The sequence below is a fragment of the Rhea pennata genome, chromosome 4 (assembly GCF_028389875.1).
Source record: "Rhea pennata isolate bPtePen1 chromosome 4, bPtePen1.pri, whole genome shotgun sequence".
In the NCBI taxonomy this organism is placed as follows: Eukaryota; Metazoa; Chordata; class Aves; order Rheiformes; family Rheidae; genus Rhea; species Rhea pennata.
In genome coordinates, this window is record NC_084666.1 from 547,443 (window position 1) to 557,384 (window position 9,942).

The 9,942-nt window shown below is 59.3% G+C and overlaps 1 protein-coding gene across 13 annotated transcripts in view; it reads left to right on the forward strand.

The window, feature by feature from the left end:
* Positions 1–9,665, forward strand: part of DCTN1 (dynactin subunit 1) — a 91,505-nt gene extending 81,840 nt beyond the window's left edge. For 11 of the 13 annotated variants that reach the window (XM_062574845.1, XM_062574841.1, XM_062574849.1 and 8 more), the window contains 9 exons: positions 335–466; positions 1,044–1,172; positions 1,592–1,734; positions 2,348–2,514; positions 5,094–5,227; positions 6,680–6,869; positions 7,830–7,906; positions 8,414–8,503; positions 8,802–9,665. In XM_062574845.1, the coding sequence (XP_062430829.1) occupies positions 335–466; positions 1,044–1,172; positions 1,592–1,734; positions 2,348–2,514; positions 5,094–5,227; positions 6,680–6,869; positions 7,830–7,906; positions 8,414–8,503; positions 8,802–8,939 (1,200 nt within the window). In that variant the 3' untranslated portion in view covers positions 8,940–9,665. The remainder of the gene's footprint in view (positions 1–334; positions 467–1,043; positions 1,173–1,591; positions 1,735–2,347; positions 2,515–5,093; positions 5,228–6,679; positions 6,870–7,829; positions 7,907–8,413; positions 8,504–8,801) is intronic. The other 2 variants (XM_062574843.1, XM_062574851.1) reach the window with 1 other exon arrangement.
* Positions 9,666–9,942: the final 277 nt, after the last annotated feature.

Below are 9,942 nucleotides of genomic sequence, written 5' to 3' on the forward strand. Positions count from 1 at the left end.
ACTGCAGTGATAGACTTGTCCTCACAGATCCCTCTAATCTGAGTGCTACAGACCTGCTTGGGAGCAGCTTTGGGTGGAGTCCAGGACACCCCTGTGGAGGCTGGGAATGAACTCCTGGGAATGTGGCCAGTGAATGTCAAAGTGCAGGGAGCTTTGTGGTGTGTCCTGCATTGTCCTTCCTGGCAGCTGGCTTTGCTCTGCAGGTGCCTTGTCAAAGGGCCTGTGGCCTCTGAAGTCCTGTGGCATGTTGTGGGGAGGCAGGAAGGGGCTGTAACAGTGGCTTCGAGCCCAGCTGGTGGAGGGGCATCTGCGACTTTCTTCCTGTCCTTTGCAGATCTATGGCACCCAGGGCATCAACCCGTACGAGTGTTTGCGCCAGTCTTGCAGCATCCTCATTGCAACCATGAACAAGATGGCCACAGCCATGCAGGAGGGAGAATATGATGCTGATAGGCCACAGACTAAGGTAGGCTTTGACTATGGCGGGAGCTTCAGGCAGAGCCGGAGCATCTGAATTGCCCTGTCATGTCCCACAATCCTGAGAATCTCTGCAAAGAGACAGGATGGTCTTTGCATGGTCTTGGTGCCTGCTAGGTTTCCCCGTGAGCAGGTGACTGACAACAGTGTTGATGAAGACACAGGAAATAGTGACTCTCAGGCAAAGAAATACTGAGGTGTGATGCCCAGAGTTTGGTGGTACTGGACACGGTGCTAGCACACTGCTCACTGGAGGCTGGTGGTCCAGGAAGGAATCCCTCTTGGGCTTGGGATGAGGAGGATTTCTGAGGTAGCTGCTTGAAGGCCTGATTTGGGCTTGTTAGTGTACTTGGCTGTTCCTGGGAATCCTGCTGCCGGCTCCCCCAGCAGGAGACCATGACTTCTGGGGTGTTTGGGGCCTGAGATTTGGGGAGGTGCAGGAGATGCCTGCAGGATACAGAAAGGGAGGGAATGGTTCCCCAGTTGCTGAGTGACTCCTTCTGCTGTTACTGGGATTCTTCTTACAATACCAACTCTGTGTCTTGTTCCTTTGGTCTCCATTGCAGCCCACACCACCTGCTGACCTTAGGGCAGCAGCTCTTCGGGCAGAGATCACTGATGCAGAGGGGCTGGGGCTTAAGCTGGAGGACAGGGAGACAGTTATCAAAGAGCTGAAAAAATCTCTCAAGATCAAGGTAAGCTGTTCTTCAGTTGAAGAACTTTTTGGCTGGTCTGTGAAGAACTGCCCTGTGCCAATGGAGTGGTTGCATTTGTGGTCCAGGGTCCATAGGGCTTGCTCCCTATGGAGCTGATGGTTTCAAGTCCCAGTCAGATCTCCTTCTGGAAATACTGTTCCTGTTGCCATGAAGGTGTGTTCTGCCATGTGGCCAGAGCCTGGTGACTCCTTGTTAGGGACTTCCCTGGCCTTTCTCTCTTACTGTTCTAGGTCAGTGCGTACTGGCGATGGGTGTATGTCAGGCTACTGACCATACACGCAGTGGGGCAGGGGTCATGACTTCTAGGCAGGCTCTCCCCAAGCACTGCAAGGGGCTTCCCATAGTGCACGCCATCCTCAGGGGCCTGGAACAGCCTGTTTTCTTTCCTGTTGCTCCAGGGAGAGGAGCTCAGTGAAGCAAATGTGCGTCTCAGTCTCCTGGAGAAGAAGCTTGATAGCGCATCCAAGGATGCAGATGACCGAGTGGAAAAGATACAGACAAAGCTGGATGAGACCCAGACACTGCTCAAAAAGAAAGAGAAGTAAGTGTGAGGTGCAGTCTGCAGAAGGGGGTTGGCTGTTGGAGAGTCCCTGGTGAAAACTAGACTCTGTGTTGGCTGGACAGTCTAGGAATATTTCTTGGTTAATGGAAGAATGATAGTGCAAGATGAGCAGGGGAACCAACATATGTTAATGGTGCACAGCAGAGCACAGGATGAGACAGGAGCCTTGGGAGAGGCCCAAGAGAAACAGACTTTGTGGAAAAGTCTGTTCTCTTTGCATGTTTCTACCACCATTACTTTGCTCCAAGTATCTCTTGCCACAGGTAGTCTGTTGGTAGGGCAAGCCTGCTGACAAGTGGGGAAGAGAGGATTGTCTTGCAAGATAAAAACTGGGCTACATAGGAACATCTGAGGTGGTGGTGGGCTCAATACTGATAAATACTTCTTTTGTGCATGGTATTGTAACTTTCAGCAGGAACTGGTGGGGCTCCAAACCCTGCATCAGCAGGCTTGTGCTTGAAGCTTTTAATGGTGGCCACTGGTGGCAACAGTGTGTATGTCAAAGCTAGGAGCTCTCACATCCTGAACTGTTTGTCTCTGTCTTCGGGAGGAATGTCTCTAGTTAGACCCAGGACTCTATTCCATTCCACAGGGAGTTTGAGGAGACCATGGATGCTCTTCAGGCAGATATTGATCAGCTGGAGTCAGAAAAGGTGGAGCTGAAGCAACGCTTGAACAACCAGTCAAAGAGAACCATTGAGGGTCTGCGTGGAGCCCCTGCCTCTGGAGTTGCCTCCATTGTGTCTGGCATTGCAGGAGGTGTGTAAGCAGTGCCCCCAAAGCACTCAATGCTTCTGCAGCTGGTAGGGTATTTGCTGTCTGGGAGCCTGCTCTCCACACTCCCCCTCCCTGACATAGAGGCCAAGAGCTGTATAGGGGAATGCCAGTGTATGGTGTGACCCCAGGAGGCAGTGCGGGAGCTCAGAGACTGCCTGCTGGAGTGAGCAGCACTGGGAAGTGGTGCTCTTACACCCTGCTCTTCTGCCTGCCTGACCTTCCTTCAGAGAGCCAGAACATCTGTGAAGGGGCAGGGGACTTCTGGGCTTGTAATGATGAGTGGGGAGTGCGGAGAACTTGCGGCTCCTTGAGCAGTGTCCAGCAGCTCCCTGCTTGTGCAGGCAGAACAGAGGGTACCTTTGTGGGGGCGGCCTGGGGGATCCCTGCAGCTTGTCCCTCAGTGATGGAGCATGCCTGCTCTGGCCCCTTGGGCTGGGAGGTACCAGTGCCACCAGGCCCTTCCTCCCACCAAGATACTCCAGTGGAGACACAGCAGTCCATGCTGCCTGCTGGTATATCCTTGCCACTGTGCACAGCACCTTCCTCCTCTCCCCTGTCGCTCCAGGACACAGAGGAGCCTCTTGTTCTGTTCTAGCTGGCTCAGTGAATAGGAGATGTAATTTCTCCATACCTCATGGGCTTTTCTGAAGCACAGCAGCAAGGGATGGGTGATGGTGAGGGAAGGGTGTTTGCACAAGAGGGAGATCCTTGTGCTGGCTAGTGTGGGTGTTCAGGTCTTCCTGTCACACTCTGCTTGGAGGAAACCTCCTACAAGCGATCTCTGGTCAGGGGAGGCTCAGTGGTGAGGCAGGGCATTGGTGGGGTGAGGGAAATGTGCTGGCCTCTTTGTCAGGAGCTCTGGCTATCAGACACCTGAGCTCTCCAGTCACAAGGTCACGCAGTATCCTTTAGGACTGTGACCGGGAGGCTGTAGAGCAGCCTGGTGCTCTGGTCTCAGTGTGGTAGTGGTTTGGTCCACATTGCTCATCCTCTTGGCTTGGTCTGGAGTGGGTAACTCCTCTGCACAAAGAGGGCAGCAATTCGTGTCTTGAGTCTGCTCTGAGTGTGCCGTGAACACAGTCTTCCCTGTGAGGCAGACGCCTTTGGTATGAGTCTGCCCACAAAATGCCCAGTGAGGATCTAGACTGGTTCCTGGGGGTGGCAGTTTCTGACCTGCAGTGGGGCCACAGCCTCTACCGGAGCCACTGGGCCGATGAACTCGTGCTCTCTGGGTCTCCCAGGACGAGGCCAGCGTGCCTTGGTCCTGGGCAGCGTGTGCGGCAGTTGTGCTCTGAGCCCTGTGCCAGTGCCGGGCTGCTCGTGAGCGCTCCGTGTTTGGAGGGGGGAAGCGGGGGGATGCAGCTACATCAGAGCTTCGAATCGCAAGGAAGTGGAGCGAAGTGTTAATCTTGCAGATATGTAGCGTGGGTGCAGTGAGGCTCTGGGAGCAATTTCTCTCCCCCTGAATCTGGAGGCTCAGGCTGAGCATCTTGGACTCAGAGGGAAGCACAGATGCTCAGCAAGTCCTGAGATCCAGACTGAGGAACTGCCGCTCCGGGCAGGTTCGGGAGGAGCAGCCTGCGGGGGGGGGGTGTCCCACTCGGGTCGCTTACGGCCCCGCGCAGGCGGGGTGAGCGGGTGTGCTGTGTCCCCAGCCAGGCGCCGCGCTCGGGGCCAGGGCTGCCTCGGGTGGCCGCCGCCGTCTGAGTGAGAGGGCGGAGGAAAGGGCTCAGCACACGAGCAGCTCCGGGTGACCAGAGCTCCTCTGGCCATGGCTCCTCTCAGACTTGATCCTCAGTTTTAACTCTGCTTCTTCTTGTCTTTCCTCTGCCTCCTCTCCTTGTACTGCAGAGGAACAGCAGAGAGGTACAGTACTGCCCCCCAGCATGCGAGTGCTCCCTGCCTCACCCGGCCCCCAGAAGTGCATGCGAGGAGGGACTGGTGTCCCGTAGGCATCCAAGCATGGCCCTGGGATGAGGCTTGGTTTGGGAGTAGGGGCTGGAGTGAAAGGGTGGCAGGTCCTGCCCAAGAGCAGCTTGTCTCACCTCAGATGCCAAGTGGCCTGTGGCGCAAGGGAAGCTGCAGCTAACGCAGTTCTGGACAGCCTGGGAGTCCAGGGAAAGAGTAAAGAGCATGAAGCTGCTGGTGATGCAGACTGGTGCGACCCCAGCAACGGGGAAGTGTTTCCCTGCAGGTCCCCAGGGCCTAAGGAGAAATCCTGTGTCTTCAGGAAATAAGAAAGGGAAATTCTTGGTGCCAGGGCTGTTGCAGGCATGTCGTAGGAGGCATGCGTGTAAGATGCTGCCCCGGGACGGGCGATGTTTTAACCTTCTTCTCTGAGCGAGATGTGAGGTGCTGCATGTTTGAGATGGCTCAGTGTGTGCCTGGTACACCCGGGCAGACCTCGCTGCTGCTGCTCCCTGTGCCGTTGCGCACACTGCACCTCCTGTGCCTGTGAGCCCCGTCTGCATGTCGTGCGCCTGCTGTGGCCGTCCTGTCCAAAGCTCCCGCGGGCCGGGGCATCAGTCTCTCACGCTGCTGCTGTTCTTGCCTGTTCGCAGGTGTCGGCGCCAGCCAGGTGATGGGAGGCGGCTCAGGGCCGGTCCAGGTGAAGGACTCGCCTCTCCTTCTCCAGCAGATCGATGCCATGCGGCTGTCCATCAAGCACCTCAAAAATGAGAACAACCGGCTCAAGGTGCGGTTTAGGGAATTTCCTCGCCCTGCGTGGGTCTCGCGGGTGTCTGCAGCAATGGGCTGAGCACGAGCACAGCGGGTTCCCGCGGGCTGGAGCCCGGGGTGTGTTGTACCTTCAGAGCGTGAATGTGAGACGTGCGGAAAGGGAAGGCGACCCTCGGACAGCTGAGCGCAGCAGCCCGGTTGGAAGGTGAAGGGGGACTGAGGGGAAGGTGGTGCTGCGGTGCAGTGCCAGGGGCTGCGGTGGGGCCATGCTGGATGCCTTAGGCTCCCTGTCCTAGCACTGCCTGCAGCGATGTGTTCCCCCCAGCACCTGGGAGCAGCTTTGCACCCTGCACCTTCGTGCTGTGGCTTTGGCCACCCTGCTTGTTGTTTTGGGTTTCCTCATGAAAGCAAAGAGTGAACCAGTGTGGACAGAGGTGTTGGAAACAGCTTTGCTGAGAGGGGCTCTGTGAAAACCCCTGCAAGGACATGATTATGCAGTTCCCATTCCTGCTGCTGATGGCTCAGGCTCTTCCCTGTGGACTGTTGGGTCTAGGAGCACATCAGCCCTTGGGAAGAGGCATCCTGCACCACTGGGGTGCTGTTCTGGGTGTCTGCATTCGTGTGACGGCAGGCTCTGGGCTGTGGGTTTGTGTGGAGTCGGACACTGTGTTACGTTGCTTTAGCTGCCGGTGTTTGTAGAAAGCAGTGTCCCAGGAGGACAGGGAAGGGGCCGCAGGGGTCTGCAGTTCGGGTGGGATGAGCTGGAGGGAGAGGTTTAACCACCACAGGCAAGAAGCAGTCAAGAATGCAGCTTGGCCGTGCTGCAGCTGGCTCTCCCTTGAGTGGTGACTTCTGGCTCCTCTGGTTTCTCCTGTTTTCCCAACGCGTGAGGGGATGTGCCGGGGGAGGAGGGGCAGATCCCCGCTCGGCCGGAGTGCAGGGTCAGAGGCGGGCGGCCGAGAGCGGGAGCAGCCGGCAGAGGTGGTGCTGACGGCACCTTATTGCCGAGCCTGGGCTCCCTCTTTAGATTGACGACTTGAGGCATTAAGTGATGCAGGCTAAGATGCCTTGATTAAGGAATGCACTATAAGGAAACTGGCAAAGCTGCAAAATAATTAATTAACATATTCCACTAATATTAATTTAGTTATATAATTACACAGTCTATTATGCACAACTGCAAAGCTGTTAATTATAGCTCTTAAATCTAATGAGTCACAAATATGGCCACTATTGAATTACAGTTGTATAAGCACTGAACAGAGGTGCAAGTGTGTTTCCCTCAGGCCGAGTCCTATGAACACAGACCTCATGGAGAATGTAATTTTATGATTTTATGCTTTTTTCTTTGTGTGTGGGGGGTGAGTTTGAGGCCTCTTTTTCTCCGCCCTTGCACCTCTTTTACTGTGCTCAAGCTCCTCCCAAATAAACAGCCTGCCCCTAATTCCTTTTTCCCCATTGGTCCCAGGGAGCCCAGATGAAGATGGAGCTAGCAGGACTGACACCTTTGCATGTACCCAAGCTGCCCCTCCCCAAGGATAGACAGGGAGAAGATGTGGCCTCAGGCACCCTTTATCGCAAGACCAGCCAGCTCCTGGAGACCCTCTACCAGATGAGTGCCAATGCCAAGGTTGTGGACATCACACGAAAAAAGTCAGGTAGGTCCTACACAAAATGCTACTTGGTTGAAGCATCTGGGGAGGAAATTGGTCATGAGCAACTTGTGAGTTGGGGGGGGGGAGCTTGTCCAAGGCCTGTGAGCGACTTCTGCATCTTCCCTCTGTCCTGGGGAGGAGCAGGCGCCTCCTTTCTGTCCAGCCAGTGTCCAGGAGTAGGGTTTGCTCTAGAACAGAGCTCTGACCTGCCCATTTCCAGAGGCTGAGACCCTGTTCCTGCAACTCCTGCATTTATAAAGCTCCCCGTACTTGTATCGCACCAAGCGCTCCTACGTGTAGGCAATGTCCGAGACATGGGTGCTCAGGACTGTGCAGCTTTTCTTCCCATGTGAGACCTCTGGGCTGGAGTCAGTAATCCCTGGTTACTCGTGCTGGCCAGGTTTCCTCCTGCACGGCAGGAATGGCCTTGTGCTCCTGACAAGTAGCACATCCCATCCTACCCGCTCGCAGACATTTGTGCCTTTGGGCACAGCGTAGCGCTGGCTCGGCAGGCAGCAGGCTGAAGCTGTTCCCCTGGGTCAGTGTCTCAGCCTCCAGGGATTTCAGAGTTCATCCGGGAGCCTCCTGAGCCGCTGAAACCTCCTTAAGTAACAAACAACCCAAGTCGGCAGAGCTGGTGCTTCGCGTGTGCTGGATCATGTGCTGCAGCGCGGTGGCCGGCCGGGCCCTGGGCACATCCCCCGGGTAGCTTTCGCCTGTGCTGTGTCGTTCAGACAGGCTGGGCACGGCGGTGGCTCTGCCCTTACTCGTGCAGCGTTTGATCAGCGCGTGCCACGTCCCGCCCGGAGCTCCATGTACGGGAGGGCTGGGCGAGACGGGCCCTGGTGCTCAGGGCTGGTGGAGGTGTCTGGGGAGGAAGAGTGCCGTGGCCAGCTGCGGCGTCGCTCTCCTGCTCTGACGACCCCGTGGAGCTCCTGCTTTTCTCACCCCCGTCTCCCGCAGCAGGGAGCCCTGCAGCCCGGCTGCTGGAGCAGACGGCCCGCCTGAAGTCTCTCAGCGACAGCATCGACAAACTGAGGGTAAGGCAGGCCGCTTCCCTGCCCGTGGGGGCTCTCGCCTCCCGCAGCCGTGCCGGGAGCAGTCAGCCCTCGGGCAGCTGCAGGGGCGAGCTCGCTGGCTGGTGCGGGAGGATGGGCGTGCTGGCAGGCTGCCCGCGGGCTGCGGCTGGGCCCCGCAGCCCTGCCAGCGCGACGGGCCCGGGCCCGGCTCTCCGGTCCCTCCAGGCCGAGGGGGAGAACTGCATGGACGTGTCCCTCAACACGGGCAGGCCCAGCCAGCCGGTGCTCGCTGCGCTGGCTCTGCCAGCCCGGTGCACCTCCCGCAGCTCAGGCTGGGGCGGAGAAGGGCTAGAGGCTGCCACCTGCCTGAAACCAAGCGAGATCTGGGCCCTCTGGGTCGAATCTCCCTGCTGGTGTCACATGGGGATCTGCTCTGTGCAGCTGCAAGTCGGGGTGGGCAGGAGTGAACAGAGGGCGGCGGGAGCAGCGCAGTTCTGGGGGGGACGTTGTCACTGCTTTTCCCCGCAGGATGAGGTGATGAAAGAGACAGTTCTGCAGCACCCAGGGGCCAACGTCCCCACGGACTTCGCCACCTTCCCCTCCTCCTCCTTCCTAAAGGTGAGACCCGCTCCCTGGTGGCGTTTGCTTGGGGCCCCGCTCCAGCCTCGGGGGACTGGCTGAGAGAGTGGGTGGGTAGGAGCACCGCTCTCCAGCCTGCTCGCTCTGGGGCCGGAGGATGCCCAGCAGCAGTCCCGGGGGCCCCGTGCAGACATTCCCTGGCTGGAGCACGGAGGGGATGGTTGTGCTGGGCAGCAGCGCTGCTGGAGTGGGCCTGGGGGCGCGCACAGCCGCTGTGCCGTGCCCTGAGGCGCGCTGGGGACGAGCTGCCCTTCTGACTGCTGCTCTGCTCTTCCAGGCCAAAGAGGAGAAGGAGGAGGACATGGTTTACTTCGGCAAAGTGACCTTCCCCTGCCAGCCCGGGCGCGGCCAAGTGCACAAGCTCGTCCTCACCCCAGAGCAGCTCCACGAGCTGCACAGCCGCCTCATCTCCTAAGGCAGGCGCTGCCTCCCCCGTACAGACTGAGGTTCATTGCACATCCCCTCCCCAGCCTGTTGCCGAGTTGTCCCCCGTACCAGGCAGCCCTCAGGGGCAGCAACACTAACCTGTGTGTACCCCGGCCGCGGCGGCGCCCCTCGGCCTCGCTCCGCTGGGTCCCTGTTACTGAAACCACTGCTCTCCTCTCCCTCGCCCAGCCTGGCCGTGGAGGGGAAACGCTGGCCGCGTTCACCGCGTCGCCCCTCCTCCCCGGCCCTGCTGTGGGGGCGAGGGTGCGAGCTGCTTTTCCTCCTGGGGCGAGCAACCAGGACACCGACCAAGAGCTCAGACCACCGTGTGCTGCTGCCCCCTTCGAAGCCAATGCTGTTTAACACTAGAGCCAGTTCCTGCTCTTCTTCTGAGGCCTCTGCTGCTCGTGCCTGGCCGGGCCTGGGGGCAGCGTGGGGCCTGGCGGGGAGCAGGAACCCCGGGGAGCTGGGGCCTTGCTTGAGGCGCTAAAACCCAAAGCAGGCCCGGGCACCGTCCCTGCCTCCTGCCGGGCCGCCGTGGCTGTGGCCGGAGGGAGCCCGCCAGCGCGGGAGGCGAGACCCTGCTGCCTCGGCCCCCGCGCCGGGGTTTGTTCCGCGGGGCCGGGACCCCGCGCCGCCGGGGGCGGCTCCCGTCCCGCGGGGCCGCGGCCCCTCTGCGCTCGAGCTCTTGAATAAAGCTGCCCTTCACCCCGCGGCCGCGCTCCTTCCGTCCGTCCGTCCGTCCGTCCGTCCGTCCGTCCTGGTGCGGGCGCCGCGCGCTGCGGGACCGGCCCGGGGCCCCGGCGGCCACGTGCGGCCGCGCGCCGGGGCGCGAAACCCCGCGTCGGACCGCGTGGCGCCGGGGCGCGCTCGCATTGGCTGGGGCCGGGACGGGGGCGGGTGCGCGCGGCTGTAGCTGCGCTGCAACTGGCGGAGACGGCGGCAGGGGGCGGGCTCCACCGCGCTCGCGTTCTGATTGGCTGGGGGCGGAA